The sequence below is a fragment of the Zootoca vivipara genome, chromosome 5, assembly GCF_965207765.1.
Source record: "Zootoca vivipara chromosome 5, rZooViv2.hap1.1, whole genome shotgun sequence".
Lineage (NCBI taxonomy): Eukaryota > Metazoa > Chordata > Lepidosauria > Squamata > Lacertidae > Zootoca > Zootoca vivipara.
The window spans coordinates 59812333-59837030 of NC_142588.1; the positions used below are offsets into that span (position 1 = coordinate 59812333).

The window sequence follows — 24698 nt, forward strand, 5'->3', positions numbered from 1 at the left end:
TAGCAAATGCTGGATATTTTTATAAAATCACTCCAACTTATCAACAGTTATGTGGACATTTTCAATGCTAATCTATCTCTAGTTCTCTGTTCACATAGACTATGGTGACTATACATTACTTCAATGGCTGTTATTTCAGATAGCATTAGTGCCAATACAACACTTTGATCTTCAGCAGAGAAAATAAGCACTGATTCACTCTTATCCAGCACAAGGAGCTGATATATAAAGAAAAAAAAATCCAGCTAACATTTCACCAAGAAGAGAACATAGGCCATATTGAAACATACGCAACTAATTGCAGGGGATATACTTTAGGAGCCTGAAAGATTTTAAGATTGCTGTGCTCATTAGCCAAGGGACAGTTTGGATGACAAAGGAAGAGCTGGATACCATTCTGAGTCTTTCTGACTTGCATGAATGTATGTGTTATCAACAAGTCTTCAAAACAGTTGGAAGCAAGGGCAAATTCAGATACAAAAGTGTGTGTTGCATATATGCCCAGTGTTTGCAGGAGTACAATACCATATGCAGTGCAAAATGGAGGCATATGGGAAGCTCAGTGTCCTAGGCTGTTGAGTGGCTGGTGCCACCACATCACTTATTGCTGCAAACATACTTGTTCTGTAAAATAGGAATTGGCTTTACGGTTCCCACAGGCTACATGAGTATGTTGGCTTACATCAACTGCATAAAATGCAAAGACTGAATTTGTTGAACCATAGGCTAGGGAGGAAGTGTTTTGATGCAGTTTCTAAGAAATAGGGGGAAAGCAGCAACAGCTGTATAAAGGTAGGGGGGGTACACTTCTCTTTTGCTGCATGGAGCAAATTCTCTATCAGCAACAAGAGTCTTATCGCTTTCACCCCATATAACAAAGTGTAAACTTTCTCTACTCAAATGGTGCTCCGTCTAAGGGACTGCATAGTCTTTGCTTGCTGGATTGTCTGTTTATGAACCACAGATTACAAATCCAAACACATTTGCTACAATCTATAAAGGAAACCCAGTGTTAAGTACTGCTGCCACTCTTAGAAATGCATAGTAAGCTGTCAAAAATTTTCATGGACAGTGTCATGTACTGCAGCAATGCTTGTGCAGAACTAAATGCAAAACTGTGTGGCGGCAACGGCTACAGTACACTTCCACAGTACAAACAATAGGAAGTATCTGGACAGTTGTCAAACCCCAGAGGACAATGCAGAAAGCAAATGAAATTTCAACTGCAGAGATAAGGGTTTCTCATGCCTCAATTCCATTAGAGTGAGAGATAAGAGGACTAGGTATGTACAGAAATTAGGAGACTGAAAAGGTTTTAAACCCATATTTTCCAAGCTGGGCCCAAGAACAAAAAATGCTAGCAGCAAAGAACCCATTAGTTTAAAAGTCTGAAACAGAGACAATATAAAGTAAAATGGAGGGATAGGGGTTATGAAAATTCACTCAGAGGGCAAGAAAAAGTAACATCAAAATATATTTTAAAACCAGAATTTCAAACGTGGTATGTGTTTTAAAACGCCTCACATTTCTCAACTGCTGGAGCCTGATTGCTCCAGATAGAGCACCAGTTGTGTCCCAAATAAGGAAAATTCTTTTACCGTCTTCTGATCTGCCCCCAAATCACCTTCACTATTTGTAAAAATGGAGGGCTCAGCAGTCACTCCAACACCCCTCAGCTTTGTTCTACAACAACCAGAAGACCAGTTCATAGCACTGATTTCTCTCATTTGCAACAAAGTTCATTTGTCACCAATTTAATATCCCTGCAGTCCATTGTACACCTTCTGCACCGATGCCTGTTTCAGCAGTTGTTTGAGACCTGCAAAAGATTGAAAAAAGTAATAATCATACAATGTTCCAAATATGTCACAAGGAGGAAAGAAAATCAAATGAATCCAAGCTCTTCCAATTTTAAGCCAGCACATTCTGTTTCGATATTTTGAGACCGGCTCACTCAAAATGGTTTTGAGAAAAACTTCCGAGAATGATGTCTACGCAAATACTTCCCAAACATAGAAAAACAGATACCTTGGTTAATAACGAAAGCAGACTAGGAACAAGCAAGACGCCTGGAAAAGATCCCTGACCTTTTTTTAAATTTCACCGTTTGAAAAGTTAGCAATATTTAGAAAATTGTACAAAGTAGCAAAGGCTGCTCTCCTCCCTACCATTCCTAGTCTTCCAGAACATACCCCTGAAGAGATCCTGTCACTTTTCTAACAATGTCTGTAGTGATTGGGACCATGTTATAGCCAGAGCAGCCCTTTCTGACAGGCTGCAGCAAACTGGTTGAATCAGTATCTTGCAGCCAACCTATTCTAATAGATGGCATGCTTTTCTGAACACAGAATCTTAAAACTGGAAAATGACAGAATTATACCCACAAGATGGACACTTTAGATGACAAAGTAACTTTCTCAGCATGAAGAGTATATCAGTAAATGGAGGTTCTGATCAAACCATTTGGGATTTTACCATAGTAACACTATTCTAGGATACATAGATACAAACCTTCTCGTTGTTCACTTGTCAGCTGCTCTTTGGGAAAGTCTACATCAAATGTAATTATTAGAGAGCCTTTAATGTTATTGTTGTCAAAGTTGGGAAGACCTTCTCCTTTTTTCCACAGCTTGGCTCCAGGCTTTGTGGTTTTATCCCGGGCAACATGCACCTAGTAGATGGGAGTGTGGTGAAGAGTTTACAAGATTAGCACTTGTGACTAGATACTTTGACACATCAGTAACACACCCACACCCACCCCACATATTTTAGTGTCAACAGATGCAATTATCATGGAAATAACATAGGAGACCACTCTGAAAATGTATTATTTCAAATAGGAAAATGCTGCCTTACCTTATGCCCATCTAAATGGGCAATATCCATTTCAAAACCCACAAGAGCCTCAACCAGTGAAATAGTCACATTTGTATATAAATCGTCTCCTCTTCGCTCAAAAACTGGGTGCCTGTAGGAAAGATGTTAGAAGAATGTTAACATATTCTACTTGTTACTTCATCATTTTTCTGTATACTTGTCAAATTCTCTAGCATTTAACTTTTAAAAAATGAATGAAGGTTTGTGAATTATCCTGTCACTCTTGTTGCCAAAGGCATTAAGTCCACCTCAGTCTTTGAAGGAGGGGACAATTTCCTATGGGGATCATCAAAACCATCTGCAGCTTAGCAGGTGGAAATATTTATGCAAAATAGTTTTACATCATGATCAGAATGGAACCGACCCCAGTATGCTCATGTCATTTGCTCTAACCTAGTAGGGAGGTCATTTGTTGAATAGCTACTGAAGTCATGAAAGGGGCAGGCCTAACTCTATTGCAGTTACCCTCACAGATCCAAAGTGGATAAGCAAGAGTCTTCTGCCAGGAAATATTCGGCTTATCCAGATCTTGGGTGGTAAGGAGAGGAAGGTACTACTTGCTTTAGAATCCTATCCGTTTGGATAACTTCACACATACTTCTGTGTCCTGTGTGCCACCTCCCCATTCCCCAATGGAGGTCTGCACACAATATGACAAGCACTATTGTTAGGGAAATACTTTCCTCATTGCAGCACTTAATTATATGGGTCACTTCCCATACAGGGAATACATTTTTCAATACACATATGGAACACTTAATCTTTCAACATAATCCAATGAGGTTTGTTCAGTGACTAGTTAATAAAATATTTTTTTCGGGTGTGTGTGTGTGAATTTCTGGGTAAACAAGGCAAAAATAACTAAGCGACTTACTTGAGAACTTTTATTCGGAAGCGCAAGTCACCTGGCTCTCCATCAACATGTGGTTCACCTGTGGAAGTTCAAATATGGATTAGGTCTGGTTTCAAAACCATTTGACTTCCCACAAATGAGAACTAGTTGGGGTTGAAGTGTTAAAGGAAAAGAGGTGCCAAAAGTTGATGCTTTCTCAGTTGTACTGATGGTGTGGTATTGTGCCTTTTCTTCTCTGCTGCAGCCTGCTAGAATAGCTGCTGCCAGGTGTCAGGGGAAGAACCCTGACTTCTTAGCTGAGCTAATGGAAACCCTGCATCCCTTCCTTATTATAGCCTAATGCAATAGCCTGGTGCCATTGATGGGGGCATGGCTGCTGCCCATGGCCAATTGGAGGCTCTCCACCAGAGCATCCTCTGGAACTGCCAGGACATTGCTGGGGTAGCTGTAGGGATAATGTTCTGTGTAGATAGTGCTGAGTTAGAAGAGGTGAATCTTTATTGCTGTTCTAACCCCAAAACAGGTTCTTTCAACAAGAAACTAATTTTAAAAATCAACTAGCTTTCTGACAAGTTCTACCCCCCCACCCAAGTTCTTTACTACCTCAGATCCAACAAGATATTAACTCCAGATAGAAAGGGGATATTGTACCTTCTCCGATAAAGGGATATTCCATGCCATCTCTCACACCAGGTTCTATCTCCACCTCTAGGGTTCGTTCTTCATTTACAAGCCTAAGAAACAGGAGAGAAAGGCAGCACTTTTTTTTTTAAAAAAAAGAGGTTTTCTTTATTTAATGATTGCACTACAGAATAGATGTTTGCTTTTCTTTGCTATTCAGACCATACTGTGCAAATGAACCACAGAAGTGTTGGGCCATTATGGAGCCTTCAAGCTACAGGTACAGGAACAAGGTGTTTCCAGATGACTCAAGAAGTTATCTACATGAATGCTGCAGGGAGCATTCACAAGTTCCATTGCATTCCACAACACAAATGAAATGCTCTATTTGACAGGAAAAAAAATCTATCAGGGAATCTATATTGGTGGGGCAATTGTTCAAATTCCAGTCAGTAACCCTGGTTTTCCAACAATTTCTCCTTTCTGCTTTCATACCCATAGATGAGCTACACAATACTCCACCATGTGGCTCAAAGTGGTAATGTAACCATTCTCTCTCTGCTACTTTTATGCATAATTGCAAACTATGCATGCACCAAAGAGCCAGAGGACGTGAGACTCACTTGACATTGGGACATTCATCACAAACTACTTCTTGGGTCATCTGGAAACGCCCCGGGCCTAGCTGGGTTGTCCTCATCTCTTGCCGGCAATTGCATTTCCGCTTCCCTGGTGCCTGCCTTGCTACCGGCTTGTTTCGAATAACCTGCAGAAAGATAAAAGAACCAGCGTCTCATACTCAGTTTATACACACAAAGCACTTTAGTCTTGATGGCCTTAGTAAAGAAGACACACATCCCACTTACCTCAGCTTGTCACCTTAGGCTTTGCAGCTGCCATGTCACATATATAAGGACAAAACAAGGCATCCCAGCAGAAGTGAGAGTGCTGCTTCTCCCTCTAAAAATGCTTATATATTTGGTGGGTAGGACTGGTTGTCTCTGTTGTATTAATGGGCCGTATCCAATGCACTCTGTTTGTGCAATGGATCCCTCCTGCACCATCCCTCAATCTATTCTGGAGGATTGAGGAGACCTACAGAACAGATCTGGTGGGGGGGGGGCACATGGAGGGAATTCCATTGTGCAGCAGAAATCCTTACTCTGATGGAACAAGTCAGTTAGATACCAACATATCCTAATTTAGGTATGTGTCTGAAGAGGTGTTTTTTATAGCTGTTGATTGGTGAAGATTAAATTATGTATTTTAAAATGTGTATTCCTTATACTGCATGTTGCTAATTGTAAAGCTGCCTACACCTTTTCTGCATAGACGACTCATAAGTTTAGTAAATATTAATAGCAATCTTGACCTACTTATGAATAATAAAAGCACAACTTATTTCAATGATTTGTGAATACCTGCAGCAGTTAGAGCAGGAATCCATAAGTTTGGATAGGGCTTACCAGAAGCCAGCCCGTATTTGTGTCCAGCTCTGGTTGTTTCCCTCTGAATCCAAAGTATGCTTGAGGATTGAGGTAGGGATTTATCTCCCTTTGCAGAAGGTAGAAGCTGTGTTAAAGACTGTTTCTGAAAAAGCAACAGTAAATATGACCCAACCACTACCAGCAGTCTTCTCTTTTTTTGGCATTACAGTTTCGTTTCACCTCACACAAAACTCTCCAGAGAGCAAGACACAATTTGAGTTTGCTGCCACTTCCTTCTACACACACTAGAAGCAGAAATAACTTGGCAGCCTGCTCAATAATGACGAAAGGCAGAAAGATCAATTAGCAAAAGCTTTAGTTAGACCAGTTAAAATCGCTGCAGCTGTTCCACTGGAACATTAGCACTACCAGCTGTTCCACTGGAACATTAGCAATACCCTCAAGACTAGCTCAACAAGCACTCAGGTGACAACAACATTCTTCATTGTATGGTCTGTTAAAGGCACAAGTGCCAGGAAAGGCAGAAACCACAAACTCTCAGTAGCAATACAAAAGTGATAGTGGTTTGCTACCTTTCTGTATGCCATTCATGGGAAGAACACTTCTTTCATAAGCCTGATGACAAATTTCAGTATAGACTCTCATTCATGTTCAGACAAGAATATATAACTTCCATATCCCCAGAACTTAACAAAATAATAAGATGAGGCGGCAGACTGGAAAGCTTACTTCCACAAAATTTCCTGAGTACACTTCTTCCAGTGTAACTTCTAGGTCCACAATGATATCACTTCCTCTTGGAATGTTCCTATCTTGCTGACGAGGATTACCTCCAAACATGAAACCAAAGTCTCCAAAGAAACTGTAAAGAAATGAACCATCATTATTTAAAAGAGTAACGGGCCTATAGTGGTGCTCCTTCAATTCAACTAGTAGGAGAGTATGGATGAAAGGGTTAATTTCATCAACTCAGAAGATAGGAATAATCAGATTTGTATCACCTTCCTGAAAGGAATCTCTTCCCAATTTGAGAATAACTTCTGTGAAGAAGTAACTGTAATAAAAACAGGAAGAGGAGCTGCTTGCAAAAACAAAAGCAAACTGCACTGAAATAATCAAATTGCAAAAATCAAAACGTGAAAAAAGTTTACAGGGGCAATCAGAAACAGCTCTATTACTCAGTTTTGCATAGACTCTGAGCCCCCTTCTCAGTAAACTTTGCCTGGTCTATCCATGGGTTCTTAACCTGAGGTTCTTAACCTGAGGTGTGCTTTTGCTAATGGGGCCTCCTGCTGCCGCTGGCACGCAATTTCTGTTCTTATCCTGGGGCAAAGTTCTTAACCTGGAGCAACCACTTCCTGGTTAGCAGAGATTTATTAAGCATATCCACATGCTACCTCCAGAAAATCATTTGGAACAGCTAACATGATAACAAAAGGCTGCTGCGCCTTAGAAATAGGAAGCCATGATACATGTTGGAACTGGAGAGCCACTGTGAACTCTGCCATGGCTTCTGTGTCTAGAGGGTTAACAGCTCCAAGGACCAAATACGTTTCTGCCAAAATGAAGCAAACAAGGTAATCTCTGTTCAAGTGGCCTTGATATTTGGAGGAAAACCATAACCCTATCCCAAAGAAAGATGTGAAATCATTGGGGGGGGGAAACAGAATTGTAAGAGTGCTTTCTGCCTTTGCTTTCACTATCTGGAACTTGGAAAATAACTGTCCTGCCCTGGCATTCCCCTTGCATGTGAACTGAGCCAATGTTGGGCCTCTCCTTGTAAGAAGGATGAAAATGTCCACATGGAGGACCCATTCACATCAATCAAGAAACTGATGATTCAGACATTCTAGTTCAACTTTCAGATCCCCATGGAAGTGTTTGCTCCAGCAGAAATCAAATTTAATTGGTTCTGTCACAAGGGATTTAACTCTTCCCTGCCTCTTCTATAGCTGATTTTTTTTATAAAAGGAATATTCACTTGTGTGATATGGATTCAGTGCAGTGTCTACTCACCATGACAGACTTCTATTGCTGTATGTAATATATTCTTGCAAATGTCACTCATTATGAAAGAAGCAGAGAAGAACCTCAAGACAATAAACTACAGCAATAGTGTTGGCTGCAATGAACTACCAATGATATCCCTTCACTGTAAAGCTTGTAATGTTGTGCAAATATGTTGGAGAAATAAAACAGACTTACTGTGAAAAAATATCTCCATGAGAACTCTGGTGACCCTCTTTCAATCCCTCTTCTCCATATGCATCGTACTGCTTTCGCTTTTCCTCATCTGACAATACCTGCAAGCGATAACAGTGAGCATCTATGTATTAGGCAAAACTTTAACATAACTGTTACAAAGCAGTGAAACAGTATTAATTGGTTCCATGTCAAGTGGAAACATGTTCCACTTACTGTATTTCTGTCAGGGAAATGCCTTCAGCAGTGGCCTTATGGCAGCCTAAAATGTTTGTTTGCTTAATTGCACTTGATGTCTTAAGGCTGATGGAAGATTTTGAATGCAGTTATGAACAATGGATTGTGTCCAATGGTGTCACTCAGCTGCCAGTAAGGTTTCAATTAGTAGAATGAGCAAAGAAACATTTTTTGGCAATTTCCCACTGGCAACCACTTCTCCCTTGGGCTCTAGAAGGTTGGAGGATCCTCCAGAGAAAATTTAGGGTGTGTGCAGGCGGAGGGGGGGGGGGGGAAATCACAAAAAATTGTTTCTCTCCTTGTTTTAACAATGGAAGCTTTATTGTCAGTTGAGTGACACTTTTTGATATAACCAAATATCCACCGTAGAGGAGATAAGCAACATTCTCACCCTGTAGTACAGTGAAAGCTGTAGAAGGGCTTGCAAAATATTTTTTCACTGTTTAAACTTTATCATCAGAAGATGTATACCCTATGTGCTTCATTTGCACCCCAATCCTATGTTTATACAAAAGCAAGTCATACAGAATTTAGCGTTAATTGCATATTTAATAACATACTGCAGACTTTAATCTCAGCATAAGAAGCTGTCAACTAGATAAAGCTAGCTTGCAAGCTCCTGTGCAATAGTTCTTATTTCTCTAAAGTTCTCTTCCTGCCAACCCACACTACTGTGCATTCCATGCTCCAGCCTGTTCAAGTATCTTGATTCACTGAATTTACAGAGCAATGGATAAACTGTGTGACTGTCAAAAGGGGATTCCTGTTCTTCAATTCAGAAAATGGAGATCTGGCTATCGAGAAAAAGCTAGCAGAAACATGAGGCATGAGCAATGCATAAAATGTTTAGAATTTCATCTGTTTACCTCCCTCTGCCAATAACATTCCTGAGTTTAATTTCTGTAACGTGTCATTCAGTGGTTAGGCCAGTGTTTTTTTTTTATCCGTATCAGGAAGGTGCACCAGAAAGCCAGGCATGGCCTATCTAACACTAAAATCTCCACTTGTACATTAGCTTGGACTAGCATTTGCAAATACAAGAATCTCACCTAACTTTGGGCTCCCTGGAGATGTCATCTGGACTAAATACAAAATCTTTTGTTGTAAATTCCTTAGAGACTTAAAAAAAGAGCAAGCATTATATAAATTTTGTTAAATAAATCCTTCACCTATGCTCCCCAAAAGCACAATAACAGGCCAGCCAACAAGCTAATGGTATTTTGTTAACCAGCCATTAACTTCAAGAAGTCCTTTCACTATGTAAATTTAAAGACAATTGGTAGAGCATGTTAATTTGGCACTGATAAAATACAGATATGACACATTTTGTTGCTAATGTAAAAAAGAAGAGTTAAAAAACCCTGTGTTTTGTCTGTTTACCAAACTTAAAACCATCTACAGACCATTTTCAAATAAAGTCGTACCTTGGAAGTCGAACGGAATCCATTCCAGAAGTCCGTTCGACTTCCAAAACATTTGGAAACCAAAGTGTGGCTTCTGATTGGCCAACTGGAAGCTGCAGAAGCCCAGTGAGACGTTCGGGTTCCAAAGAACGTTCGGAAACCGGAACACTCACTTTTGGGTTTGCGGCTTTCGGGAGCCAAAACGTCTGAGTACCAAGGCGTTCGGGATCCAAGGTACAACTGTAAAGGGTGTCAATAAATCATCCTAAAGAAATGATTGATAGGAAAGGCGATGGAGATGACTTTCCAGGAATGCCTGTTAATGACACTATCATAAACATGGTGTAGTTGACTTAAGACATTGTCCACTTACTGTTCACTCTGCTAAGGTTTTGCCAAACAGCAAAGATTGAAACAGAGAAAGCAATGGGTGCACTAGTTGGGCACAGACTTTCCCCAAATACACCAACCTCATAGGCAGCCCCAAGATCCTGGAATTTTTCCTGCGCACGTGGATCATCAGGATTCCGGTCTGGGTGAAGCTGCAGAGCGAGTTTTCGGTAGGCCTTCTTAATGTCTTTAACAGATGCACTACGGGGCACCCCCAATATCTTGTAGAAATCTCTCCTAAAAGAAAAATGAAGCCAGTTATTGTTGTGTATCTTCTTCCTTTAATGTGACCATATACTCAGGCTATAAGTTGGAGAACAGCAGGAGGGCTCAGTTTCCTTCTTTCCCTCTAATATTGTTGCTTACCACAACAATTATAACTTGTAATAAAGCTCTACAAGCATGGCATCCAGAGAATGACAGAAATGGTGCCTCCAAGGATGTATTAGAACTTCCAGCCAGAGAATACTTGGAGGGAAGGTCCTGTATTTAAAATGTGAGCTCACTGAAAACCACATGCCATATACACAGCCAGTCTCTCTCTAATAGTGCAATCCTAAACACACTTACTAAGGAGTAAGTCCTACTAAACACAGTGAGATATACTCCAGAGTAAATAAGCTTAAGATTGCCCTACAAATGTACTATGCGGTCTTAATCTACACATTAATAATATGCATATTCCCAAATGTCTACTCAATGCCTGCGTCCCCTGATGGGGAAAGAAAAAAGAAGAGAAACACAGGCAAAAATTAAGGAGCTGATGTGATAATAAGGCTACAATAGTGTGTTTGTGTGTAGGCAAGCATATATTAGTATTTAAACTGGATTGGATAACTATTTGTTAAAAAACCAGAAGCATTTCTTTTAGGTATATTAGGAGAAGAGATTAAAAAAAGATGTAAAGCTTTTCCAATATGCAGTCACAGCAGCTAGAATATTATTAGCCCAAAAATGGAAGCAAGAAGAATTACCGACAAAGGATGGATTATAAAAATGACGGAGTTCGCAGAAATGGACAAAATGACGGGAAGAATCCGAGAACAGCGGGACCAGAAATTCATCAGAGACTGGACAAAATTTACAGAATATTTGAAAGACAGTGGTACAGAAATGAAAATGTTAGTATGGTATGAATGAAAGAATCTTTGTAGATATGAGTAGTAAAGGACATTGTGAAAGGATAGAAGATAATGAAAGGATAACTATAAGAATTTGGACAATGTTAGAATAGTGAAATATATTTAGAAATGATAATGGAAAGTCATAAGACTGGAGTTGAAGGAAGTCAAGGCTTGAAAAAGCCGTAAGGAAGAGAGTTAATGAAAATATGATTGTAATGCTAAATGTTTTTGTATGTGGATGTAGATGTATGTTTGTTATTGTAGGTGTGTTTATGTGTATATATAAAAAATAAAAATGATTTGGCAAAAAACAACTGGATAACCATTTGAATACATTAGCAGAAAACGGATGCAAATAAAATGGGATGTGAAGTATATGAAATAAAAGGTGTTACCAAAAAAACACACAATTATAGTGAGAAGAAAAACAGAAGGCTTGCTTGGTCCTCACTCTTAAGCTTCTGTCATTTATTGAAAACATTTGTGTTCCAGTAGGCTTTTGGTCTGGTGGACTGAATTATTTTAATACAGTCTTAGTAGACTTAATATATGTTAGGCATTTACTGTCATACCTCGGTTTAAGTACATTTCGGTTTGAGTACTTTCAGTTTAAGTACTCCGCGGACCCGTCTGGAACGGATTAATCCACTTTCCATTACTTTCAATGGGAAAGTTCGCTTCAGGTTAAGTATGCTTCAGGTTAAGTACAGACTTCCGGAACCAATTGTGTACTTAAACCGAGGTACCACTGTATTATTTATTTAGGTAAATTTATGGATGGCTTTCTTCCACTATGGAACTCCAAGTGGTGTACATGGGGTTGCAAGACACACACTCATCTAGAAACAGACCAAACCAGGCATCCCCAGACTGCGGCCCTCGAGATGTTTTGGCCTACAACTCCCATGATCCCTAGCTAAGAGGACCAGTGTTCAGGGATGATGGGAATTGTAGTCCAAAACATCTGGAGGGCCGAAGTTTGGGGATGCCTCGACCAAACCCAGACATACTTAGCTCCAATAAGGTGGCTGTATCAGGCCACAGCCATTTATTTTAATTGTGTACGTTTCCCTGTTTATTGCAATTTCAATAGAAAGGAATGTATAAGCTAACAATTAAGTGAATTTACTTGTGGGATTTATGATACTGTACATTCCCAATCAACATCACGAGAAGGGGCAAGCAAACATAAGTTCCACACAAACTAATATTGGCCGTGTTTTATCTTGGAGCTCCCAGACCTTATCTTTATTCAGTGTTATTTGGTGCAAGCCTAAACATATTTACTCAGAAGTAAGTCACCCTGTGTTCAATAGCATGCTCCTGTACTTTATGTATTGTAGATTTATATTTTATATATTTTAATTAATTTAAAAATTTGTACACAGCTTAATCACACCATCTCTAAGTGGTGTAACCGGGTGGCTGGCAAAATTTCAATTCGCAATAAAACAAATCAAAATATATAAAAATAATATAAATAGAAAAAGCATAAAAACAAGCCCAACCAAGATAAAATGGATCAATCTGAATTAAAAAGTCTTGAGAAACAACAAGGCCTTTCCCTGAACCCAAAATGACATCAGAGTGAGTCTCCCTGGGAGAACATTCCACAATTGGGAGGCTACCACTGAGAAGGCCCCTTTTCCAATATTCACAACTGTACCTCAGATGGCAGGGAACCTAAATAAGGACCAGTGATGAAGATATTAATGTACAGATAGGCACACAAGGATAAGCGGTCCTTCATGTACCCTGAGCCCCAAATCATAAAGGGCTTGAACCAGCACTTTGAATTGGACCTTGAAATAGATTTGGAACCAATGCAACTGATGAAGCACAAGCATACATTATCATAATGCCTAGTCCCAGATAGCAATCTAGCAGTTGTAGTTTCTAAACTGTCTCAACATGTATTTTTTAAAATTTAAAAATTAAATTTGTATCCTTTCTTCCATTATTTTAGCAACCTCTAAAATTAGACAAAACCAACAAGAGCATAAAACGAAATATACAGTGCAACCCTAAAAACAATTGATCAATCTACCTGTCATTATAAAACTATACAGGTTCTTACACCTAACATACTCAAAAGACCTGGAAGAAGGGATGGATAGGTCTTCAGCCAGTGCTGAAAAATGTTCAATGTTGGAATCAGTCAAGCGTCTGGGAGAGTGTGTTTCACAAGCAGGCTGCCATTGCCAGAAAAGCCTTCCGGTGAACCACAGACTCCCAAACCTTACTCAACAATGTTATTACCAAAAGCACCTCCCTAGCAGACTTCAAAGCTGAGACAGCACAGTGTGTAGGGGGGAGGTCCCTCTCAGGAGGTTGCTGGATCCTGTAACAATGCATCACAGCTGTCTAATCTGAGGGTTATCAGAGCATGGATAAGTCAGTAAAAGGTGCTCCATGACAGCAAGAACCTGCACCTTGACAATGATGGATGAACTATCTCCAGGCTGTGAACCTGTTCCTTCAGAGGAGACAAGCACGGCCCAAACAGTACCTCCCCCTTTTTTTGGATCGGGCCACAGTGTACTGGCCTCCATTCAGTTCCTGACTGTTTACTAGCATCTCAACCCTTACAATAACGCGATGCGAGAGGCAGCACCTACTTCTGTGTCACGTACCACATCTATAACCTGCCTTTCCTCAAAGGAGCCCAAGGCAGTGGGCACAGGCCTTCTTACAATCTCTCACAACAACCACCCTGCAGAGTGGGCTAGGCTGAGCGTGGTCCGTGGCTGATCAGGGCTTTCAACACAGTCCTGGCCGCATAACTCTCATACTCCGAACCACAGGCGGAAATACACGACCCTACCAACCAACCGAAACTCCCTCGTCTACACAAGCTGCAAAAGCGGCAGTAAACCGGCCTTCTTCCCGGTCACCCTGGGCGGGGGTCCGAGGGGGAGGAGGCGGCGGCGCCATAACGGCCGTAACCAGGGGAGGGGAGGACCACCCGCCCCGCCTGGGAAGAGGAAGGCGAGAGGTGGCGGCAAGGGGCGGGCAAGACGAAGCCCCCTCGGCGGCAGTGAGGGGCGAGGAGAGCAGGGGGGCTCCACCCTCCCGCGAGGCCACCTGCGAGCACCGGTGGGGCGGCGCCGTTTCCTCCCGGCCCCTTCCCGCTCCCCTCGGCTCACCCGGCGACGGCGTCTTCGAGCAGGCACAGCAGCAGCAGCAAAAGCCCGCCGAGGGAGCGGGGTGACATGGCGGGAGGGGGGGGTCTCTTCGAGCAGGTTCCAAGCGCGCCCCCTCCTCGCTCCTCTCACACGCCGGTAACCATAGGCACGCACGAAAGAGAACCCGGTGAAGCTAACCGCCCAATCAGGCTCCGACTCGGCGCCCGCTACTGGCCAACCACAACCGCACACTTCACCTGCGGCCCGGCTACAGCCGCCCAACCAGGCTTCGAGACGTCAACAAATTGGGACGGGGAGAAGCCGCGCGTCGCTGCCATAAACGTTGGGGCGTTGCGACGACGTCACGAGCAGACGCCTTCTGGGACGGGTCAGAACAGCAGGCAGCCTTACGGCGCTTTCAAGAAGGAACTTCCTACTTCCTTTCCCTGCCCTTAAACAACAACAACAACAACAACAACTATTATTATCATTCATTGTTTTGCCTGTGGCTCCTTATGGATGGTTTGCAGCAAACGGGAGGACTTCAAATGTCATTATTAAAAAATCAATCATGAGAATGATCGAAAGGAATGACAATCAAAACGTCAAGCGAATGCTGTTTTCAGTTTTCCTTTAAATGCCTCTGTGTGAGGCGGAATTGGGGAGCGCAGGGAGCGCTTTATCCCCAGATCTGTGTTCTGTCCTGTTTCTTAGGGGGTTGCGCCAACAACAGCCTTGCGGTGCCTAGAGAAGTAACAAATACATTTATGCCACAAATTGTATACTAGACAGTTCGCTACCGGATACCTGAAGTGTTATCCTCAGTTGTGGCAGATACATTAACATCGGCATATGTGTGCGAGGGGTGGGGATCAAAGCAGTGCTGCTGCTGCTGGGGTCAAATACTGTAGCAGAGAAATGTTAGAATCTGACGATTCCTCCCCTCCGCAGGGGGCGCAGTTGCCTCCGCTTGGCCACTCTGCTAGCATTCGAACTGGAATACAGTACAGTACTACAGTACACATTTTTAGCGGAAGTACTGAAAGCTAGAAAGCTGTTGCTCTTTCCGCTTGCCAGAGATTCGAAACGAAGGCCCTGCCGCTCTAGGAAAGCATCTCCTCTTTCTCGAAGGTGTCTTGGGTGAGTGTTTTATCTGCGGCGGGTGGCCAGATTCGTCTGTGCGCAGGCGCAGTAGTGGGCGGACGCCGCGGGCTTACGAAAGTAGCTCGGTCGCTGCAGCTGGGTCGGGAAAGGCGCCGACGGAGGCGCGCAGGTAACGGGAGGCGGGCGGGAGTTTCGTTCCTCAGCCTGAGGCGGGCTGTCGGGTCCCACCTCCCAGGCGGGGAAACGCCACTGTTTCAGAAGTTGGAGCCGTCCTCCGCCTCCTCTTCCTCCTCTTGTCTTGGAGCCTTTCATGAGAAAATAGGGGTCGCCCTTTCATTCGCTCTTCCCCTCAAAAAGCGGGACTTCCAAGTGCATGTGGAAGGGAGAAACTTGCCGCCTTGCCCCTGCTGCACACTTGACATGAAGCAGGCACTGGGGGCTGCCCTCCGTTACTTGTGTTTAGAGGGAAAATGTGCCAGTGTTGACTGAGGGAGCAGCGGGATGCAGTGTAGAAACCTCTCTCCTTATTCTAGGAAATCAGCTAGAAGACAGAGATTTTCAACTGGTGGGTGGGAATTGTGGCCTGAGACAAGCTGGGTCACATGTTTCATTAATACCCTTGCCAGTTACTCTACAGCCGTGGCTCTCTCTGAGTGGCATACTAAATAAATGGATAAAAACACAATTAAAACATGAGTGTTGAGAAATAATTTTTAATCATTTGCTTAGGGAAATAAAAAGGGTTTTCACATGGTGCTGAAAATAAAAATTGCACTTGTCATGAGGAGGAAGTTTGAAAGGTGGAGTGCTGTAACTGGAAAGTCTTGATCTCCTTTTCACCACCCGCCTTAACAGTAACCTGTGTTCTTGGAACAAAGAGCTGCAGGGTGAAATTTGAGGTAGTAATTTTTTATTTAAATGAATAATAATAATAATAAAATCAATGGGGGGGGCAGTGGCGGAGCTTCATGTTCCGGCACCAGGGGGCGGAGAGCAGGTGGGGGTGGGACTGGCGCGCGTCCCGGGGGCGGTGGAGCAGCCACAATGGCACCCCACCAGGATTGCGCTGCCAGGGGCGGTGCGCTCCCCCCACACTCCCCTTCCTCTGCCAGTTGGGGGGGACGACACACATGGACCTAGAGCAGCGTTTCTCAACCGCTGTTCCGCGGCACACTAGTGTGCCGCGAGACGCTGGCTGGTGTGCCGCGACGTGCGGCGACGAGAAGGGCGATTTGCCGGAAAGCAATATTTCTCCTCCTCTTTCCCAGAGCTCAGTGCAAACGAGCCTGGCGGCCGCCAATTCACAGCACTGACCCGCCGGAAAGCAATATTTGGCAAGTGTTTCTTACAGTCATAATTATAATATAGGGCGGCACAGAGTTAAATTTTTTAACTTTTTTAATGGTGGTGTGCCTCGTGATTTTTTTCACGGAACAAGTGTGCCGTGGCCCAAAAAAGGTTGAGAAACACTGACCTAGAGGAACTTGGAAAAGACCCTTAAAAATCTGCAAACACAGGTATGATAGCATTCTGTCCTGCTGCTTCTGGTAACTAGCACACAGAGGAAGAAACTTGTATGCAAAGCAGCAGGAAGACTGTTGACTATAAAGTTTGGGGCTTTAGAAATAATGAAAGCTGGTAAGATTTAATTGGCCTGGTATCTGGAGTCTGGGCAACAGGAGGTATGTCGTATCGTAATATTGTCTGGCTTTGAGGCCATGTAGTAGTACATGACTCTACTGTGCCTTTTGCTGCCTTGAATAGAGATGCTGTTATTGAAGAGTTCCCTATATTGAGTGAGCTGCTACAGTAGAAACTCCTGAGTGTTTTCCTCTTATGTACTGTATTCCATCTGCTCCCTCAAGGAGCAAGGACATAGGCAAATAGGAGTGTCTAATGTGAACAAGAGAATGGTTTGCCCAAGCTTCCTGCTGTTCCTACTGAGGAGGGATTAAAGAGCCAATGTTGTGTGCCTTTGAACTTTGACTTAATTCAAAATACAGCTTTAGCTACAAATATTTGCCAGTCAGGGCTATATGGCATCCAGTGACTGGCAGGACCCACTCAATATATTGGAAAGTTTAATTTCTAAATAGTCATTTCTGTGTTATGTAGAATGAGTTTGTGCATACAGTTTGGGACTGCTAATGTTTAAATATAGGATACTGAGCAGAAAAGAAGGCATAATAGATGGAGAAAATAGACCATTGACTTCCTTGCAAAAAAGTTAGATCTGAAAATATGGAAATTTTTATTTTTTGTATTACCGGTGTTTGTATTATTAATTTTTAACAGTTGAACTAACTTCTTATTTTCATTTTCTTGAAAATATAGATGTGAGTTTTGTGAACGGCAAACATGGATCAAATCAGTGTCAATCTCTGGGTGAAAATGGAACCTTTTATAGTGGGAGCCTTACAAATCCCACCTCCCTCCAAGTTTAGCATGCATTATCTTCGGAAGATGTCAACTTATGTCCGAATGCGCTCCAGTGAAGGCTATTATCCACACCTTTCTTGGCCTATGTGGCGACACATTGCCTGTGGGAAGCTGCAGATAGAAAAGGACTTGGCTTGGCTATACTTTGAATTATTTGACAGTCTTGTTGAACGGACTTCAGAGGAGCGACTGGAATGGGCAGAGGTGATATCCAGCTGTGCAACTGAGGAGGAGGCAGAGAAGCAGAAGAATAAGGCATGGAATGTCATATTGTCACTTTTAATACTGTGGGTGTATGCTCTTCATAGCAGCCTTACCGACCCAGGCTTCTCATGCACTCAGTGTGGAAGAAATGCCCCTGCCCAAGTACATTACATGCTGCATGTGAGCCACAATCCAATATGAGGTTAGCTGTTGGGCCACTGTAATTGCTTCTAGTTGTTAAGAAAATTAGCAGTGGGTTGTCTTTTCCTTTTCCACTTCACTACATGCTGCTAAATATAAAATAAGAACCCCTGCTAAATTATGTACTTGAATGTTCTTTAAAATAAACCTTTTTCAATCTCTGCTCAGTTGTCTGTGGACACTCTACAGTTCCTGCTGTTCCTTTATATTCAACAACTAAACAAGGTTTCCCTGAGAACATATCTACTGGGAGATGAGTGGCCGAATCCTAGATCCAAGTATCACAGTCTGACTGGAGAATACACCAATCAGATTAAGGTATTGCTTTGAGGTTCTTTGAGTTCTTCTTTCATCCGTGCTTTGGTAACCATTAGGTTAGATTGCTGCAATGTGTTATACGTAGGGCTGCCTCTGTAGACGGTTTGAAAACTTCAGCAAGTGCAGAATGTGGCAGCCTGGTTGTTCATTAGGCAAGATGGTTTTAGCATATCGCACTGTTCCTGCTGACTGAACTGGCTGCCAATTAGTTTCTGGGTCCAATTCAAAGTGCTCGTTTTGACCTATAAAGCCTTAAACACCTCAGGACTGCAATACCTCAAGGACTGCTTCTCCCCATATAAACGGACCTGGACCCTGTGATCATCATCCAAGGCCCTTCTTTGTGTGCCTTCACGAGATATCTGGAGGGTGCCAACACAAGAATGGCCCTTATCTGTGGTGGCAGCTCCTGGTTTGTGGAATGCTTTCTTCAGGGAGGCTTGCTTGGTACCTTCATTACATATGCTTAGGTGTCAGGTGAAAATGTTTCTCTATAACCAGGCATTTGGTTGACTAACATTCTATGGCCTTTAAAATGTGTTTGTGGGAGGGGGGGGGCAGGGTGGATTTGATTTAAATCAAACTGATTTAAATCACGATTTAAATCACGATTTAAATCACTAGTCAGTAAGGCTTGATTTAAATCATAGTTTTCTACATAAAGACTAATTCTTGCTGGTATAACTTTAATACGCAAGTAGATGAAGATTTTTAGAATAACAACTTTTCATATTAGTTTTTTATCCCCAGCTTAATAGGTTAATCATTCATATTTGGACAACTTTAGTGTTGTACTTAGGAAGGAGAAAAATGATCATTACCTTAATAATAACAATTTAAATAGATTTATTCAACTAAAACAATAACATTACAGCATATGTTATTTGCTTAAACAAACATCTATGTTTGTTAACTAATTTGGCTAAACAAAAACAAAATATATATATTTTAAGAAACTTACACTGTCAGCCTAGCCTACACATGAAAAACTTAAATACTGTCCACTCAAAACAATCAGAAAAATATTGTTTCTATTCTATTCACTGAACTTCTTGAAACTTAGCACTGAAGGGGTTGTTTCTGTATTCATAGGTTTGTAGAACAATAGGATTAAGGTCTTTTTCTCAACTCTGTTCATGTTATAACATTTTTGCTGTGAAGAAGAGGCATGTGATCTCTGTTGAGTCAAACTCAGTTTTGAGAACTGCAAAAGTAAACCAAGCATCTGTGATAATATCTTGTAGGCAGAGCAACTGCCCAATAATCTTACAAAAACTTCTGGAAGAGCATGACATTGTGAATTGATTAATGGAATTTATTTACCCAAAAATATAAACATATACAACCTTATTCTACATAATTAAAAAAACTAATCTTTATTTCATGATGGAATAACCTTTGGATGGTAATATATTTTCCTCAAAAAGCATTTTATTTTAAAAAATCCAATTTAAATCAAAAAAATCGATTTAAATCAAAAAAATCCGATTTAAATCAAAAAAATCCGATTTTTTTGATTTTTTTAAAAAAATCATTGATTTTTATCCACCCTGGGGGGGGGGTTATTGATTTGTTTTTGTTTTAATATGTATTTTGTGTTCTCATTTTGTATTTTTATGTCGTGAACTGCCATGAAATCTTCGGATGAAGGGCAGTATTCAACAACAACAAAACTAGGATTCTGTTTGTTTGAACATCCATTCTGTATCTGATATTTTTCTGTTTTTATTGTTTTGATCTAAGAACTGGAATGACAACTATCAGCAAGACTTTATCCAGAACCATCTCCAGGATCTTCTTGAACTGTTGCTGGACCCGGATCAGCTCACTGCCTCCTCACATTCTACCCACAATAGCCTGGTGTCACCTGAGGCTGTTCGCGCTCTTGGCTTCCTTATTGAAGGATGTGTGAACAGAAACAGTACTGTCCACCCTCTGCATGCACTTGCACTCTGGCAGCCATTACATGCAAAGAGTGGCTACTCAAAGATCTCCAAAGCCTTCTCCTTCCCCAAGCTTGAGTCCTGGCTGAGGGCTTGTCTGACCGGTAACCCATTTGGAACATCAGCTTGTCTCAAGTCTGGGAAGAAACTTGCATGGGCACAGCAAGGTACAGTTATTTCAGGCCATCAAACCTTTGGCACAAGAATAAAATCTCCCTTTTCTCTTGCTGTTATAAAATGGCTTCTTTCACTTTTTTAAAAGCAGTGTTTAATTTTATTCTTGCAGTTGAAGGAACAACCAAGCGAGCTAAGATAGCCTGCAATACTCATATGGTCCCTTCAGCACACCGCATCATTGTGATGAGCCAAGTTTACAAGCAAACATTGGCAAAAAGTTCAGGTACCCTAGAAGATACGCACGTGAAGATTCATCGCTGCTGTGAATCCTTCATCTATTTGCTTTCTCCCCTGAGGTGAAAGAGCTTTCACCAGTCATTTTTTGCAACCACATTTCGAAGCTATGTGACCATTTTTGTTGTGTTATTTTGATCCAGCTTTAATTGGCTGCTTTCCCTTCTTCCTCTTTCAGATCTGTGACCATAGAGAAGTGCAGGAATAGTACCTTTGTACTTGGCCCAGTGCAAACAGTAGTTCACCTCCATAGCTGTGACAATGTCACACTAATTGCTGTTTGCCGCCGTCTGTCTCTGTCATCGACCACCAGTTGTACCTTGCATGTTCTCACCCCAACTAAACCTCTCATCTTACTGGGGAACCTAGCTATAACTTTTGCCCCATTCCATACACATTATCCAAAGCTTGAGGACCACATGGGCAGGACTGGCCTGGCTACCGTGCCTAACTATTGGGATAATCCAATGTTAGTATGTAAAGAGAACTGTGATCAAAATGTCTTCAGACTCCTCCCGCCGTCAGAGTTTTACCCCTTTGTTATCCCATTTGAAATGGAAGGAGACACCACAGAAATACCTGGTGGGCTGCCACCTGCATACCAAAAGGCACTGAGTCAACGAGAACAGAGAATTCATATCTGGCAGAAGACCGTGAAGGAGGCAGGGCTGACCAAGTAAGTAAACAACCTTCTTCCAGGTAGGAAGAACCAGCTGCAGCAGCAGATAAGAGCAGAATGTAGCAGTGTTAACAGATAAAAAGATTGCTACATGTATGTTGCTCAAGTATATATTCACAATTTCTGCAAGACAGCTATGAACCATTTGCTAATCTTTTATAAGTTATAAACTTGTTAGCTAATGCTTTTTAAAGTGACTCACGAAACTGAGAAAAACACTACATTGATTAATGAAATGCTAAACATGCTGTGTAACCTGCCACCATTTCTCTAAAAGTACTGTGCAGATGTGCAAGTAAATTTTCATTGAATTGACACCTAGATGGGATTGCTTGGATACGATGTTTACTATCTGATTTCCTCTCTTATAGCTGTAATCCTGTGCATGTTTACTTGGGAATAAGACAATTGAACACAATGGGGCTTAATTCCAGGTAGAAATGGATAGGATCAGGTTGCATGTCTCAACATCTTTTGGCCTACGTCCTAACCAATGGAACCATGGTAGACCTACTTGGTCAGGCATGTCTTTTGTCCAGGCTTTAAGAATTGTCTTGTCTTCCAGAAACACCCCAAACTTAGAGTTATTTTAAACCTCATAATTTCAGAGGCAGTTTGAAAAAGATTTGAATGCACATGATTGGCCAAGTCATCCAGTTTCCACTTAGAGTTGGTAGAATCCTCAATGTGTGGGGCACGAATGGTAAAAATTAATAGGAATTAATATACAAACTCAAAGCCGTCTTGGTTAGTGGTTCCCTTTTACTTGAGAGCATTTAAATAATCTCTACCCTCAAAGTACTGTATACAAAAAACGCCCAAAGCAAAATCCCATGAACAAATTGACTGTTTTTCCTTGCAGAATTCACACCTTTTATTGCAGGGTTCCTACTCCTCTGATGAGCAGAAATAAGTTCAACAGATTTTAAAAGACACAGGAGTGTAACTTAACTAGCATTCACCTGTTCTGCTTTCAAAAGTGTCCTGCTCTCTTCTCCAAGAAGGTAAACAAAAACAGTTACAAAGATATTTTGTGGAGGAAAGGTTTCCATATCTTTGAAAATTGACAAATATAGCTCTCCAACATGTAGCAGTACTTAAATAGTAAGTAGGACCATGAAAATCGCACACACACCCCCAACCAGAACTTCTGGGTCATGTGCATGCACTTCAGCAAATATTTTCATTGATGGGTCTTACATTCACTATATGCATTATAGTGCTAATCTTTTACTGGATTTCAGGGACCAGAGAAAGACGTTCCAGATGTACGTGGAGAACAAGTTCAACGAATGGCTAGTCCAGACAGGCAGTCGGCAACAACTTGACAGCCTGGTGCTTCCTGCTGCAGGTTCTAAGCAGGCAGCAGGATAAGAGAGCTTTTGAAGTACACAGTTATTTGGTGAGTCTGGAGGCCATGTTTTCTTCTGCTATTGTGAAAAGCTTGTATATTGTCTTTCACACATTACAAACTAGAATTGCTCAGATGGATCACTTCAAAGGTCCAGATAGTCTGGCACCCCTTCACCTGTGCTTCCTTCTCTTTCTCTCCCCACTCCCCTGGCAGACTCTGTTTCTTCCTCAGTTTGGGGAGGGGTGTTGTCTTAATTAATTGATTAGTTTAATTTACTAAAATTTAGATCAGTGGTCAGGGATGATGGGAATTGTAGTCCCAAAACAGCTGGAGGGCCAAGTTTGGCCATGCCTGTCATTCCATCTCTTTAGTATTTTCTGCAGTACCGATATAAAGCAAATGCTTTATATGTGTAGTATTGGTATTTGAATAAGTTTCTGGTACTTTTATTTCATTCCCGTGGCAGTTGCATAGTGGTGGTGAACTAAACTGGAATTTTACCCACATGGTGACGTTTTTGTAGTGGAGTGTGTGTGTTTGTGTGTACATGCAAGAGAGTGAGAGAGTGTGATGCCAGCTAATAATTGCTGTGTAGTCAGAAAGCAATGGGATTGTTGTTGTTTTGTAAAGAAGCAATGGGATTGTTGATTGCTGCATTCAACAAATGCAATCTGTTTATCTGCTTTGTTACAGTTCTAGAGATGAACTTTGCAAAACTGAAAGCGTTTTTACTGCAATAGACTGGAGCCAAGCTGATTGAAACTCTTATGGCATTGCTAATGAATTTGGAAACTTGAATTTGTTTTGTTCAATGTCAAGGCGAGGATCGACTTTCTCTCCCTGTTACAGCTGTCGTGGTACTGTATCTCCCTTCGTTCTACACCTTTCTCAGACAGCCAGTATCTATAGAAAACAAGCCAAGACTTTGCTGTTAACACTTCTATCTATGGCTGAAATGAAATTTATGTATAAAGGTACCCTGAAAAGGACTTTGACTTTCCTGGTGTGAAGATAGGAATAAGGTTCTGGCTGCTGAATGAACCTTTTCACTTCTATTAACTAAATTTGTATTGTATAAAACTCACAGATGTATTTTTATACCAGTTGTTTAACACTTCTACTATGAAATTTGATTAAATTCACGTGATTGCTTTTGTTTCTTTTTCTTCTTTTCCATATTTTAATTAAAAAGGACCTTTTTCAGTATTGTCTTTATACAACATAGTAAGGGTCATGGAGGCACTGTTTTTCCTCTTTAAAAAAAACCACTGGTATCCTGCTCAGTCCCCTGCTCCCTTAAAGTACTTTACAGATAGAGCATTCTCATCTGAAACATTCATCTCACTCCAAAGATGGATATACACATTGTGAATCCATAAGGTGTTCTGACTTACCTTGCTTTTTCTGAAGATACACCTAGGTAGGGCAGTGAATTAGCCCAGGCAAAGGTTTTTTAGAAATGGGAAGGTAAGGAAGTAAAATAACATGTGTCCAGGTCATCTATGATAACTGTAGGTACAACAATTTTGAACAAAAGTTGTTCAATTATAAAAAGTTAGTGGTTCAAGATATCTCCTCTTGCACCTTGTTAAAAGGAGAAGAAAGTCATTTTGCCTGCAATCCTATATATATATATATTTATTTAGGATTAAACTTATTTTAAGGCTTATTTCTGAGTAGAGCTGCATATTCCTCCCCTTCTACTCACGTTCTGCAACTTTTCTGTCATCCTGTGTATAAAAGTGGAGGGAGGGGGATTGTTTGT

General features: G+C 41.5%; 2 protein-coding genes across 5 annotated transcripts; one reads left to right on the top strand and one right to left on the bottom strand.

Annotated features, from left to right (window-relative positions):
• Window positions 1-1456: 1456 nt before the first annotated feature.
• DNAJB11 (DnaJ heat shock protein family (Hsp40) member B11) lies at window positions 1457-14450 on the bottom strand. Its single transcript, XM_035133172.3, has 10 exons — window positions 14302-14450; window positions 10112-10268; window positions 8005-8102; window positions 6529-6661; window positions 4975-5117; window positions 4382-4464; window positions 3752-3809; window positions 2857-2968; window positions 2512-2671; window positions 1457-1819 (listed from the first exon to the last, which is right to left on the bottom strand). The coding sequence occupies exons 1-10, from the start codon at window positions 14367-14369 to the stop codon at window positions 1755-1757; spliced, it is 1077 nt and encodes a 358-aa protein (XP_034989063.1). The 5' UTR covers window positions 14370-14450; the 3' UTR covers window positions 1457-1754.
• On the top strand, window positions 14067-24087 carry TBCCD1 (TBCC domain containing 1). 4 transcript variants are annotated; one of them, XM_035133168.3, is made up of 8 exons: window positions 14067-15420; window positions 17719-18078; window positions 18397-18546; window positions 20290-20656; window positions 20776-20962; window positions 21079-21576; window positions 22824-22981; window positions 23627-24087. In XM_035133168.3, the coding sequence occupies exons 2-7, from the start codon at window positions 17743-17745 to the stop codon at window positions 22951-22953; spliced, it is 1668 nt and encodes a 555-aa protein (XP_034989059.1). In that variant the 5' UTR covers window positions 14067-15420; window positions 17719-17742; the 3' UTR covers window positions 22954-22981; window positions 23627-24087. The 4 variants fall into 4 exon arrangements, with proteins under 4 accessions (XP_034989059.1, XP_088526872.1, XP_088526871.1 ...); XM_088670746.1 differs by lacking the exon at window positions 14067-15420 and adding an exon at window positions 15459-16901; XM_088670745.1 differs by lacking the exon at window positions 14067-15420 and adding an exon at window positions 15459-16283.
• Window positions 24088-24698: the final 611 nt, after the last annotated feature.

Coding starts and splice junctions, on each gene's coding strand:
- TBCCD1 (XM_035133168.3), top strand. CDS start 17,743: ATGGATCAAATCAGTGTCAATCTCTGGGTGAAAATGGAACCTTTTATA. Junction 18,547..20,289: donor AATACACCAATCAGATTAAG/GTATTGCTTTGA, acceptor TTTTGATCTAAG/AACTGGAATGACAACTATCA. Junction 21,577..22,823: donor AAGGAGGCAGGGCTGACCAA/GTAAGTAAACAA, acceptor ACTGGATTTCAG/GGACCAGAGAAAGACGTTCC.
- DNAJB11 (XM_035133172.3), bottom strand. CDS start 14,369: ATGTCACCCCGCTCCCTCGGCGGGCTTTTGCTGCTGCTGCTGTGCCTG. Junction 8,103..10,111: donor ATCTTGGGGCTGCCTATGAG/GTTGGTGTATTT, acceptor TATCGCTTGCAG/GTATTGTCAGATGAGGAAAA. Junction 1,820..2,511: donor GACAAGTGAACAACGAGAAG/GTTTGTATCTAT, acceptor AATCTTTTGCAG/GTCTCAAACAACTGCTGAAA.